Source organism: Acinonyx jubatus, chromosome C1 (assembly GCF_027475565.1).
Source record: "Acinonyx jubatus isolate Ajub_Pintada_27869175 chromosome C1, VMU_Ajub_asm_v1.0, whole genome shotgun sequence".
Taxonomy (NCBI): domain Eukaryota; kingdom Metazoa; phylum Chordata; class Mammalia; order Carnivora; family Felidae; genus Acinonyx; species Acinonyx jubatus.
This window is the reverse complement of record NC_069381.1, coordinates 160,050,873-160,065,160: the sequence shown is the minus strand read 5'-3', so window position 1 is coordinate 160,065,160 and position 14,288 is coordinate 160,050,873. Positions and strand designations below refer to the sequence as shown.

Below are 14,288 nucleotides of genomic sequence, written 5' to 3'. Positions count from 1 at the left end.
TTAGCACTTATTGTCCATTTGTCCTTACCACCATCCCCGCCCCGCCCCCATCCCGAGGTAACCACTAACCTACTTTATTTCTGGGGGTTTGCCTATTCGCGATGTTTCCTAAAAATGTAATCATGCAATATATGGCCTTTTGTGGCTGGTTTCTTTCACTTACCATAACAGTTTTGAAGTTCACCCATGTTGTAGAACGTGTCAGTATTGTATTTCTTTTTATGGCTTAATAATTCCATTGTATTGATATAGTACATTTTATGTATCCATTCATCGGTTGAATATTTGGGTTGTTTCCATAGAGTGATCTTTTTAAAGCACAAATCTGATTGCTTGGCTTCTTAGTAAAATACTACAGGATTAAATCCTAGTTATTTGGATTCAGTTTATTTTTCCTTCTTCAATCCCCTATTGCTACTCTCTTACTTCAGATTTTACACTCCAGTAATATTAAACTACTTAATTCTTATTTTGCACCTTTCGGCCTTTGTCTGAGCTTTTCCCTCTGCTAGTACTATCTTACCGTGTTTTTTTCCTTGGAAAATTTTGATCCTCTTCAAAACCCTGCTTGACATGTATGGTATTACTTATGTAGAGGGTTATTTGTTGAAGCAGAGTTTGTAATAGCAAAAGATTGGAAATTTCCTAAATGCCCATCAGTACAGCAGGAGATTGGTTAAGTAAATGATGGGATAGCTCCACAGTAAAATGATATTCAGCCCCTCCTCCCTCCAAAACCAAGAAACTTTTTTTTAACTGACCTAGGAGTGATCTCTATGATACTCAATTTTATTTTATACATATTCTGTGTATACATGCAGTATATGTTACCATTTATGAAAAGAGTGAGAAAAGAATGTGTATGAGATATATATATATATATACACACACATGTATGTGTGTGTGTATATATATATATATATATACACATGTATGTGTGTATATATATATACACATGTATGTATATATATATACACACACATTGTTTTCTGTATATATGCATTAGAACATCTTTGGAAGGATATAGAAGAAATAATATCATTGGCTGCCTATGAATATATTTACTTAACTTAAAAATTAACTTCTGGAGCATCTGGGTGGCTCAGTTGGTTAAGCGTCGCATTTTGGCTCAGGTCATGATCTCGTGGTTCATGAATTCCAGCCTCACTTCAGATCTTCTGTCCCCCTCTCTCTGCCCGTCCCTCACTCATTCTTTCTCTCTCTCTCTCTCTCACAAAGTAAATAAATAAACTTTAAAAAATATATTGGTAAAAAAAATTTAACTTCTGAAAACCAAAACTTAGGCACCTGGGTGGCTCAGTCGGTTAAGCATCTGACTTCAGCTCAGGTCCTGATCTCATGGTTCATGAGTTTGAGCCCCACATCAGGCTCTCTGCTGTCAGTGCAGAGACCACTTCAGATCCTCTGCCCCCCCCCGCCCCCCGCTTCTCCCTTGCGCGCTCTCTCTCTTTCTCTCTCTCAAAAATAAATAAAAATTAAAAAATAACAAAATAAAAACCAAAACTTGCTATAAAGTATTCCATTATACCAGCCTTCCTCCCTTCCTCTAAAATTAATCACCGTCTTGTTCTATTTCTTTACCTTGTGTGTATTCCTATTATCCAGATAGCAAACTTTGTTATCACTTACACAGTTCATTTTTTTATTCTGAAATAGCTTAAACATACTTTTTTATTAGCAGATTCTGAGCATTTTGAAGGCTAAGAATGTGTTTTATTTTTATTCCAGTCCATGATACTCAGTATGTATTTCAGCTCTTGAGCAATTGAGACTGGTGAAATAACATTGTAAAATCTAAAACTTTAAATAAATGATAGTTATTCTGTTAGAAATGCCATGTTATGATTAGTGCGTTACTCTCCCAGGCAGTGACCCCTTGCTTGTCTTTGTTGCAACTGTTTTCATTTTGAGCTGCAGTGAAAATTCCAAACATGTGCTTTTTACTGCCTATCCCAAGTGTAGGTTTTTCTTCTGTAACATTACACTGGTAAGTATGAAGTCAGTGGAGAAAACATTCAGAAACTTATCCCAAAAGAAATTTTTGGTATATTCTGTCCCTGAAGAATTCTTTTCATTTCTGTTTTTGCTTTCACTTCCATATGAATTCCTACTTGTCCATCTCCCACTGTGTCCCCTTGGAACCTTCCTATTTCATCACTACTAAAATACTGGTGGGGCACCTGGGTGGCTCAGTCAGTTGACCTTCGAAACTCTTGGTTTCGGCTCAGGTCATGATCTCATGATTTGGTTCAGTCTTAGCACTGATATTGCAGAGCCTGCTTGGGATTCTCTCTCTTCTTCTCTTTCTGCCTGAATGAGCCAGCGAGTGAGTGAGTGAGTGAGTGAGTGAGTGAGTGAGTGAGTGAATGAATACATACATACATGCATACACACATACAAACAAACTGGTAACTACTCCTGTTTTGCTTCTAAAATTAACTAACGGCAGCCTTGTCCCACACTTATTTGCCCCCACAGTTAATGACATAATTTTATCAATGTAAGTATTTGTCCTCTAATTTACCTTCTTAAAACCTAGCATGTTTAGAAAGTTTTGTGTGTGTGTGTGTGTATCTGTGTGTGTTGTTTTGTTTTTGAGAGAGATCGCAAGTGAGCTCAGGGCAGGGAGAAAGGTAGAGAATCCCACAAGTGGCAGAGAGAGGGAGAGAGAGAGAAAGAGAGAAGTACGGCTTACCCGAAGTGAGGCACGTGCTCACCCAAAGCAGGGCTCAAGCTCACACGCTATAGGACTTGAACTCACGAACCGTGAGATCATGACCTGGGCTGAAGTTAGAGGCTTAACAACTGAGCCACACAGGCACCCATGGATAGAAAGTTTTGACTTGCTCTTTACGTTGAATGATTGTCAAATACTGTGTCCTTTACTGTAAAGGCAGTTGGAAGGCATTTGATACCTTTTCAGTCTAGAAATAACCTGATTAAGTATCCTTGCTTAAGTTGTGTGGGCTTTTTACCTCCACCACATTTATGATTTTGAGGATTTCATGTAGGGATACATTCAGCCTGTGATATTGGTGCCCTTGAGCAACTCCAAGGCATTTCATGCATCTCTCTCTTATCTCTGTTTCCTCTCTTGTCTCTTCCCTTTTTTCTGCAACTACCTTTCAATTCCTTTTCTTTTTTTCTTTTTCTCATCCTCCATTTCTCCTCCATTGGCATTTGGGAGCATTGTTTAATCCTACTGGCTGTGCCTTGGGTGTTTTCTGGACTAGACATACTCCATATAGAAAGATTATCATTCTCTTCTCCGAAATAACACAGAGACTAAGTGCAAGAAGCTGTTGTACCACAGGTACTTAAAGTGGTTCTTAAAAAAATTTTTTAATGTTTATTTATTTTCGAGAGACAGAGATGGGATGTGAGTGGGTTAGGGGCAGAGAGAGAGGGAGACACGGAATCCGAAGCAGGCTCCAGGCTCTGAGCAGTCAGCACAGAGCCCAATGTGGGGCTTGAACTCACGAGCTGTGAGGTCATGACCCAAGCCGAGGTCGGATGCTCAACCGACTGGGCCACCCAGGTGCCCCCTAAAGTGGTTCTTAAATTTGATTTTTTCTTGAAAGCTAGCTATTTTGAATAACTAGATTTTTTTCCTTTTTTTAAGTTATTTTTTTTTTAATTTACATTCAAGCTAGTTAACATATAGTGTAATAACAATTTCAGGAATAGAATTTAGTGATTCATCACTTACATATAACACCCAGTGCTCATCCCAACAGGTGTCCTTCTTAATGCCCCTCTCCCATTTAGCCCATCTCCCCACCCAAAACCCCTCCAGTAACCCTCTGTTTGTTCTCTGTATTTAAGAGTCTCTTATGGTTTGTCCCCCTCCCTGTTTTTATGTTATTTTTGCTTCCCTTCCCATATGTTCATCTGTTTTGTATCTGAAATTCCTCATATGAGTGAAGTCATATATTTGTCTTTCTGTGGCTGACTTATTTTGCTTAGCATAATACACTATAGTTCCATCCACATTGTTGCAGATGGCAAGATTTTATTCTTTTTGATTGCTGAGTAATATGCCATTATATATATATACACACACACCACATCTTTATCCATTCATCAGTTGATGGAGATTTGGGCTCTTTCCATACTTAGCCTATTGTCCATAGCACTGCTATACACATTGGGGTGCATGTGCACCTTCAAATCAGCACTCCTGCATCCTTTGGATAAATACCTAGTAGTGTAATTGCTGGGTCATAGGGTAGTTCTATTTTTAATTTTTGAGGAACCTCCATACTGTTTTCCAGAGTGGCTGCACCAGTTTGCATTCCTACCAGCAGTGCAAAAGGGTTCCCCTTTCTCCACATCCTCACCAACATCTGTTGTTGCCTGGGTTGTTAATTTTAGCCACTGAATGTGTAGATTTAAGGACCTGTATCAAGGCACAAGTCAGACTTTTCAGTTGTCATCTTATGATGTCATTATGACCAAAATAGATTATATTGTAAACTGTATACAATAACATTTTATATTTTGTTATAAAATACGAGCAAACTTTCTGTTTTAATTTTTTACTTCACTACTTTAGGTATGGATGGCAGAACAGAAAATATCATATGATAAGAAGAAACAAGAAGAATTAATGCAACAATATCTTAAAGAACAAGAATCATATGATAATAGGTAAGAAATTTCACTATGCTGGTGTTTTTAGAATGATCAGTTGCATGAGAATGATCCCTTACTGAATCATATATTAAATTAGCTTTTTTGAATTGAATACCCCAATGATAGGATTCTATTTCCTGTGAACCCTCTTTACTCTGATATCTGTACGTGGCCACTTTTTCCAACCTTACCAATAGTTCACAGAAAATATACATTGATGTGACTCCATATACAGCTTATGAGGAAGTCCCAACTTAGGTAAAGCTTGGAAGAACAATAAAAGTCTACACTTGAACTACTGACACCTCTTACAGAGATATTTCTTTAGTATACACTGAAATGAAAAGATGCATAGGACACCATCAAAAGTAAAGTGTCTCTACTTGACCTGGATATCATTGCTCTGTTAATGGCAGGATCATAACTAGAGTTCTTTGTTGGTTTATTCCAGCACAGTGCCTCCCGTTTAGCTCTTGTCATTTTGTGTTTATATTAGCAAGTCTAACTCTGAAGCTGGTTGCTCTTGGTTAATCAAACAGGTGAATAGTGATGTTTTAATTATATGGACCACACTGTCTGCAGCTCAGTTCTGTTTCTCATCAAAATATAGAACATAAGTAAAGTACTACTAGACTATTACTTAATATTCTCTTTAAAATCTAATGTAGTGTCGGGCACCTGGGTAGCTCATTTGATTAAGATTCCGACTCTTGACTTTGGCCCAGGTCATGATCTTATGGTTAATGAGATTGAACCCTGAGTGGGTTCTGCAGTGGCAGTGCGGAGCCTGCTTGGGATTTATCCCTCTCTCTCCCCCCTGCCCCCTTGCTCTCTCGCTCTCTCTCTAAATAAAAATAAACTTAAAAAAAATATATGTATATGTAGTGTATCAAGAGCAAAATTATAGAAATAAAACTTTTACTTCAATTAAATACTTTTCACAACAATTCTATTCAATCTGGTTAACTTTTATTGAGTACCTCCTTTTGTGCAAGACAATAAAAGGCCCCTTTGTTATAGGGGCCTGTAAAGTGGGATATGTAGTTTGTCTCTGCCCTCAGGAATTCTCTCGTAAGTGATACGTACATATAGTTCAAAGCTGAATATAATAACAATGTATTAAAAACACAAGTTTTAAAAACAATAGCATGCTAACATAGGACACAGTAATTCCATTTGGGATAACAAGGTAAGACTTAATGAAAGAAGGGACATTTGAGCTGAACTATGAAGAATGTTAAGGATTTAGATCCATGGTTCTCATCTGAAGTCCATTATCCACCCCCCTCTTCCCCCTCCCCTGCCAGGGGACATGTGGCAATGTTGGACACGTTTTTGATTGTCACAGCTCAGATGTTGGATGCTACCAGCATCTAGTGGGTGGAGACTAGGGATGCTGCAGAACAACCTACAATGTACAGGACAGCCCCACCCAACGAAGAATGATCTGGTCCAAAAGGTCAGTAGCACCACTGTTGAGAAACCCTGATTTACATATAGTAAAAGCTTATTAAAGATCACAGTGGGAAAGTAGAGAGGTGTTCAGGGAAACAGCCTATAGTTGCGTTAGACTGATAAAGAGATAGTGGAGGTGAGTGGCTTTTCAGCAGATTATTCTGTTTATTCTTTTTTAAAAAATTGTTTTTTAATGTTTATTTTTTGAGAGAGAGACAGAGCATGAGTAAGGGGAGGGATAGAGAGAGAGGGAGACACAGCACAGAGCCTGACACGGGGCTCGGACTCCAGGACTGCGAGATCATGACCTGAGCCCAAGTCGAATGCTTAACCAACCGAGCCACCCAGGTGCCCCATACTGTTTATTCTTGATTTTTAAAAAAGTTACTTTACTCTCTTTGTAATTAAATACTTGAAGCCATGCAAATAATCTATTTTTTCTTGAACTTTTGTCCACTAATTTAGCATTTATTGGTGGATACTGCCTGCATTAGTTATTACCATGGTATTCTAATGGTGATTTTCTATTCCTCTCATTCCCTCTACATTTTAAAATTTGAATTTCTCTGGAAACAAGAATTTTCCCTTTCCCTATTTAGTTATTTATTTATTCATTTATTTCTATCAGTATGGACTCAGGTATTTATTTAATGGGTTATAATCCAGGGGCACCTGGGTGTCTCAGTCGGTTAAGTGTCTGACTGCAGCTCAGGTCACGATCTCACAGTTCATGGGTTCGAGCCCTGCTTTGGGCTCTGTGCTGACAGATCAGAACCTGGAGCCTGCTTCAGATTCTGTGTCTCCCTCTCTCTGCTCCTCCCCCACTTGCACTCTTACTCTCAAAAATAAATAAACGTTAAAAAAAATTTTTAATGGGTTATAATCCAATACTATTGTTGTTTATTTTGTTGCTCAAATTGTTTCAATTTTAGCCTTTGACTGCTCTACCAGCTTGGCTCGTATAACCATTGCAAATGCCCCAATCTTATTTTATTTTATTTTTTAAAATTGTGTTGGCTTTCTAAAGTTTTTTTATTTTATTAATAATTTTGAGAGAGAGAGCATGCACTCACATGTGGGCACAAGCAGGGAAGGACAGAGAAAGAATCCCAAGCAGGCTCTGTGCTATTAGCATAGGAGCCCCACGCAAGGCTCTATCTCACGAACCATGGGATCATGACCCGAGGTGAAATCAAGAATCAGTTGCTTCACCAACTAAAACACCCAGGCATCCCCCACCCCCAGCCTTTTTTTAAAACCACTTCCTGGCACCATAAGATGGTCCAAATTTGTCTTTTATTTTTCCCTGCTCTAGCATTGGAATCAACCAAATTGATTGGACCTTGATTCCTTTTATTGGAAAAAGATATTTAGAAACCAGGTTCTGGACACTAGATGTGTTCACTGCTTCTCTGTTTGGTTATTCAAATGCACATTTATGAGTAATTGGTGATTTACAAAGGGTTTTTTTTTTCTTCATTCAGAAATGTCCTTGGTAGCCAATTTTGTTCTTTAGTAATCTAATTTTTCTCTTTTAAGTTTTTCCTGCTATAGAGATGTTTCTTAATGTTTATGAATATTGATTCCTACATACTCTTTTTAAAGATGACAGTAACATTTATTATTCTCATTGGATAAAAAAAATTTATTGGGATGTCAAAAAATCTATATCCATTCTGTATACAGTCAACAGCAATAAAAATAATAATTTTTACAGGTTTTTAATTGAAATTAAAATGTCAATATCATAGCTTTACTTTTTATTTTATATACCTGTAGAGTTTTGCATGAAGTGGAAATTGGATCTTCCAGTTTTGATTTTATGTTATTTTTATGTCAGTATAAACAAAATGCTTTTTTGCAGGGGTAAAAAAAAAAAATATATATATATATATATATATATATATATATATATATATATATAACATTTTTTAAGTGTACAGTTCACAGCATTAATTACATTAACAGTGTTGTGTACATTTCCAGAATTTTTTCCATTACACCAAATAGAAACTCTATACCTATTTAACAGTAACTCCGTATTCCGCCTCCCTTCTGCCCTTGGTAACCACTGTTTTACTTTCTAAAGTAAAAATGAATTTGCCTGTTACAGGCACCTCATATAAGTGGAATCATGAAATATTTATCTCTTTGTGTGTGGCTTATTTCACTTAGCACAGTGTGTTCAAGATTGATCCATACTGTAGCATGTATCAGAACTTTTTTTTGTTTTATGGCTAAATAATGTTCCATTATATGTATACACCCTATTTTGTTTCTCTCTCCACCCCTGGATGGACACTTGGGTTGCTTCTATCTTTTGGCTATTATGAGTTAATGCTGCTATAAACACTGGCATGTAAATATCTATCTGTTCAAGTCCCTACTTTCAGTTCCTCTAGGTATATACCTAGGAGTAGATTTGCTGGATTGTATAGTGATTCTGTATTTAGCTTTTGAAGAACCACCAAACTCTCTTCCATAGTGGCTGCACCATCTTACATTCCCGTCAGTAGTGTCCACGGATTCCATTTTCTCCATATCCTCGTCAATGTTTCTTATTTTCCTTTTTTAAAAAATTTTTATAAAGTTTATTTCTGAGAGAGAAAGAGAGCAGGGGAGAGGCAGAGAGAGGAAGAGAGAGAATCCCAAGCAAGCTAAGCACCCACCATCAGCACGGAGCCTGACGCGGGGCTCGAGCTCACAAACTGTAAGATCATGACGCGAGCCAAAACCAAGAGTCAAATGCTCAACCAACTGAGCCACCCAGGCACCCCATTTTCCTTTTTTTTTTTTTTTTTTTTTTTTTTAATAATAGCCATTCTAGGGGCGCCTGAGTGGCTCAGTCAGTTGAGCGGCCGACTTTGGCTTGGGTCATGATCTCGCAGTCCGTGAGTTTGAGCCCCGCATCAGGCTCTGTGCTGACAGTTCAGAGCCTGGAGCCTGTTTCGGATTCTGTGTCTCCCTCTCTCTGACCCTCCCCTGTTCATGCTCTGTCTCTCCCTGTCTCAAAAATAAATAAATGTTAAAAAAAAAAAAATAGCCATTCTACTTAGTGTGAAGTGGTATCTCATGGTCTTGATGTATACTTCTCTAATAACCAGATGTTGAGCTTTTCACGTGCTTGATTTTAATTTTTAAAATGTTGTTATTTGAAGATATGATTTGCACACTTGTTAAAAGGTATATTGTTTTAAGTATATATATTTACAGAGTCTTGGAGCCATCACCCTAATCTAATATCAGAACATTTTCATCATCCAAAAAGGAAATATTGTACCCATTAGCAGTTACTTCTCTTTCCCACACCCTGTCCCTTCTACTTCTCCACCTTAAGCAGTCACTAATTTATATTCTGTCTCTATAGATTTGCTTATTCTGGACATCTCATATAAATGGGATCATACATATAAATGGTCTTTTGTGACTGGCTTCTTTCACTTAGTATAATGTTTTTGAAGTTCATCTATTTTGTAGCGTGTAGTTCATTTCTTTTTATTGCAAAATAATATTCCATTGTATGGATATAGATCCTGTCATCTTTTTGCTCTCTTCCTTTTTTTTTTTTTTTTTTTTGGTAACAGTTCTTTATAAATTCCAATGGAAATAAGAGAAGAATTATAATTATGTAATCCTTTGTGATTGCCTTTTTCAAATATAAGAGGAAATTCTATTCACTCTTTAGCTTTCATCTTTATTATCAGTACTTTACTTGGATCTTATGAATCAAAACTTTAATTCAACCAGCCCTTCAATTTATTGCAGAGCTTTAAAAAAAAAAAAAATGATAGCATTATCTCTCTAAACAGAACCTAAACTGAGAACTTTCAGTGTTAAAACAGAACTAAAAAGAAAATGATTTTTGAGGTGCCGCAGACATTGATTCCATCATAGTAATTAACCTGTTGTAGAATATCTCTAAACTATATTCTCTTCTTTGGCCTCATCAAAGAATGTGATTCTCCTATTGACTTTGACTTTTATTACAAGCATTAATTGGATTTGACTTTTAAAGAAATTCCAGAGAGACTCATTTTTCCAAAACTGTTTGATCCCTCACAATTAAGAAAAAATGTTGGCACTATTTAACTTAATTCCAAATTTGTGCTGGCATATAAGATTTCAAAGCTGTCATTATTTCCATAGCATTTCAAAGTTTAAGAAAAGCATGTGAGAGTGACCATGGCATTTTTCCCCTTTTCTTCTGGGAGGGTGAGGATCTCTCAGGTAACAAGAAAGTCTCAGAACTTAAAGCCAGTTACTAAAGGGGCAGCACTGTTTGAATTTCCATTCATGTATTTCAGATGTTATCTAATCAGTGAAATAAAGTTTTGGAACTTTCTCCCTAACAAAAATATTTTCTATTAATTCCTTTAGGGATTTTGGAGATGGGGAACAGTTATTCTGTAATTTTTTTCCTCCTACATAAAATTGTTAACTTTATTTCTTATTTCATTTAGGTTGCTTATGGGAGATGAGCGTGTAAAGAATGGCCTTAATTTCATGTATGAGGCCCCACCAGGAGCTAAAAAAGGTACTTGCCTCATTTGCTTTTTTTTTTTTTTTTTTTAATGTCCTTGATGTGTTTGCAACTAAAGATAGAACTGCTATCACAGACATTTTTTAAAAGTTGCTCTTCATTTTTTAAAATGGCTGTTATTCTGTAAAGATAATTTTAAAATACTGTAATCAATACAATTGAATAAATACTAAAAAATTTGTCTAGTAATATTTCATGACGACTTTTTTTAAATGACTTGATCTTTGAAGAGGAAAAAAGTCAATATCAACAGAAGTGCGTTTCTTCTTTTATAATTTGTGTATATATCTTTAGTCCTTACTGATACGAATAGAAAGCATAATATTCTGTCAGTGAAAAATATAAAAGCTTAAAAATTAGGAATTAATGTGCTTATTACAGGCTGTCTCATTCAATATTGTATTTATCCTTTAGTGATTTGAATTTTATCATGTGAAAGAAGGAAAAAAAAGTCAAACCAATAAATTCTTACAAGTTACAATTAAGTGCTATGACATCATACTATAGTATAGTGTGGATAGCCAACTTGAATGTTGAAGTTTTTAACTTGACCTTTTTTTTTCACCCATATTTTGATATGCAATCAAGAAAACAAAGAGGTAAGGTACTATTTTCTGTGTTTAGATTTACTTGCAATAGATTGTAATTTAATGGAAAAGTTGAAAGACTTCCTAATGAATGTTTTTAGAAAGAAGAAACAGAAGGAGAGACTGAATACAAATTTGAATGGCAGAAAGGAGCTCCAAGGGAAAAGTAAGAACCAGTTTTCTTCTAAGATAAAATATATTATCACCAGCTTTATCTGATATCCCATCTTATGTTGCCTTCTCGTTCACTAGAGAAGGCAACTAAAGTGAAAATGTATTTTATGTGATTTGTCTTATACAATTTATTTGATCATAGACTTTTTTTTTAAGTTTATTTATTTTGAGAGAGAGAGAGAGAGAGAGAGCGTGCACCTGTGGGGGAGGGGCAGAAAGCAAAAGGGAGAGAATCCCAAGTGGGCTCCCCCATGATGCAGAGCTCAGATCCATGAACTGCGAGATCATGACCTGAGCCAAAGTCGGACGCTTAACTGACTGAACCACCTAGGTGCCCCTTGATCATAGACTTTAATTTAAATAGTTTTTAATTTTTTTAATCACAAATCATCAAACTGGACACTTAATATGAAGTGATGTCTAGAAATACTAAGTAGATTTCATAGTTCTGTGTTATACATTTTATAATGTTTTTAGAACTAGAAAACTATTTTCAGAATAACTGCTGTTTATTAAATTGTTCTTAATATTGTGTTTGTACATTTTTTCTACTTAATAGATATGCCAAAGATGACATGAACATCAGAGATCAGCCCTTTGGTATTCAGGCAAGTGACCCATATTTTACTCTATAAGAATAATTTCTACTTAATAAATACTTCTTTATTGTTGTCCAAAAGGTATTTAAGCTGAGAAAGGGATCTGTTGTTTTGATTTATATCAGACAGTAAAAGGACTTAGAGGAGAAAACATTAAGTGTAGTAGGTTGATAAAAGATAGGAATCAGGAATTTCATGTCTATGTAGATTCCCTGTATGTATGTCTATTAAATTTGATTTTCTCCTGTTTAAAAAAAAAAAAGGTAGGAATCAAAGTTTTGTACTGAGGGTTGTAATGATAAGGGTCTCTTCAGTTTTCAGGAATTTAGAGAATTAGCACAAGATCAAGAAAAGGTGTAAAACTATTTTTTTAGAACCCAAACATAATATCACCAGAGGGCCACATCTTGTTAGAAAAAACATTTTTTGGAGTCCTGCCTTCCTTATTCATTTACATATTGTCTGTGGCTGCTTTCCTGCTACATTGGCAGAGTTGAGTAATTGCAACAGATACCTCTGGCCCATAAAGACTTACATACTTAATATCTGGTCCTTCACAGAAGAAGTTTGCCAAACCCTGGTTAGGAAACTGAAACTTTAAAGATTAATTAATTTATTTATTTTTTAAATGTTTATTTATTTTTTAGAGACAGAGGGAGATAGAGCGTGAGTGGGGGAGGGTCAGAGAGAGAGGGAGACACAGAATCCGAAGCAGGCTCCAGGCTCTGAGCTGTCAGCACAGAGCCCGACGTGGGGTTTGAAGCCATCGACCATGAGATCGTGACCTGAGCCGAAGTCGGACACTTAACCAACCGACCTACCCAGGCGCCCCAAAAATTAACCTTTTTAAATTAGAGAATTTAAGTTTAAGCCATGACGTAATTCCTTTTTGATATTTTACCATTTCTCTTTGGATCACATTGTTTTGTTACCACCAAGTAACAGTCAAAAAGAGATAGTATTCAGTTTAGCTTTTAGGCAGAATTTACAAAAGGTTTTAGTATTTATGTTAAATTACCAAAATAGTTACGGAATCTCTGTCCCTGGAAATCTTTTAAAAATGAAAAGTAATTTACCTTAAACTCTGCCAAGGAGTAGGGATTTGAACATTGCTTAGAGTCTCAGTATTTTAATAACTAAAATAATGTTCACTATTTCTCAGGTTCGAAATGTGAGGTGCATTAAATGTCACAAATGGGGTCATGTCAACACAGATCGAGAATGTCCTTTGTTTGGTCTTTCTGGAATAAATGCAAGTTCAGTTCCCACTGATGGCTCAGGTATGCACTAGAGATGATTTATTTGTTTTATAATTTGTATCAAGGACAAACAGCATTTTTCTTTAATACTTCTGGATATTGTTTTCCTTTGGTTGGTTGGTTTGTTTGTTTTGACAAAGATATGTACCCAAAATATGATGGTCAGTGGGAAGCTCATATGTTTTAAATTTTATTTATTTATTTATTTTTAATTTTTTTTAACGTTTATTTATTTTTGAGACAGAGAGAGACAGAGCATGAATGGGGGAGGGTCAGAGAGAGAGGAAGACACAGAATCTGAAACAGGCTCCAGGCTCTGAGCCGTCAGCACAGAGCCTGACACGGGGCTTGAACTCACGGACCGCGAGATCATGACCTGAGCTGAAGTCGGACGCTTAACCGACTGAGCCACCCAGGTGCCCCTAAATTTTAAATGCTATGTGTTAGAATTTAATTTAATTTTTCTAGCCAAGGGCCCTATAAACTTGATATTAAAGGTAAAATACTAGGGCAGGGGTACCTGGATGGCTCAGTCACTTGAGCATCAACTTTGGCTCAGGTCATGATCTCATGGTTGGTGAGTTCAAGGCCTGCGTCCGGCTCTCTGCTATCAGCACAGAGCCTGCTTTGGATCCTCTCCCTCTCTCTCTGCACCTTCCCCTCTTGTGCTCTCTCTCTCTCAAAAATAGAATAAACATTATTTAAAAAAAAAAGGTATTAAGCATAGTTCATCAGGTTAGTAACCTAAAAATACAAGGAAGAAATGGTTCTTTCTCATATTCATGTTCCCCTGAATTGTAAATGTAGGCTGATGAAAAGACTCAGCAATTGCCTCATTTAGTTCACAGATAAAATCAAAACTGAATTTTAAAAGATGTTAAATATCAGGGATGCCTGGGTGGCTCAGTTGGTTAAGTACCCAACTTCAGCTCAGGTCATGATCTCACAGTTTGTGGGTTCGAGCCTCTCATCAGGCTCTGCACAGTGTGGAGCCCGCTTGACATTCTCTCTCTCTCTC

The 14,288-nt window shown here is 36.5% G+C and overlaps 1 protein-coding gene across 1 annotated transcript in view; it reads left to right on the top strand.

Moving 5' to 3' along the window:
- The window catches only part of CIR1 (corepressor interacting with RBPJ, CIR1), a 43,833-nt gene that overhangs the window by 1,832 nt on the left and 27,713 nt on the right, over window positions 1-14,288 (top strand). Inside the window, exons 2-7 of the mRNA XM_015086360.3 lie at window positions 4,577-4,671; window positions 10,572-10,645; window positions 11,240-11,250; window positions 11,340-11,404; window positions 11,972-12,020; window positions 13,174-13,291. Coding sequence (XP_014941846.1) covers window positions 4,577-4,671; window positions 10,572-10,645; window positions 11,240-11,250; window positions 11,340-11,404; window positions 11,972-12,020; window positions 13,174-13,291 — 412 coding nt within the window. The remainder of the gene's footprint in view (window positions 1-4,576; window positions 4,672-10,571; window positions 10,646-11,239; window positions 11,251-11,339; window positions 11,405-11,971; window positions 12,021-13,173; window positions 13,292-14,288) is intronic.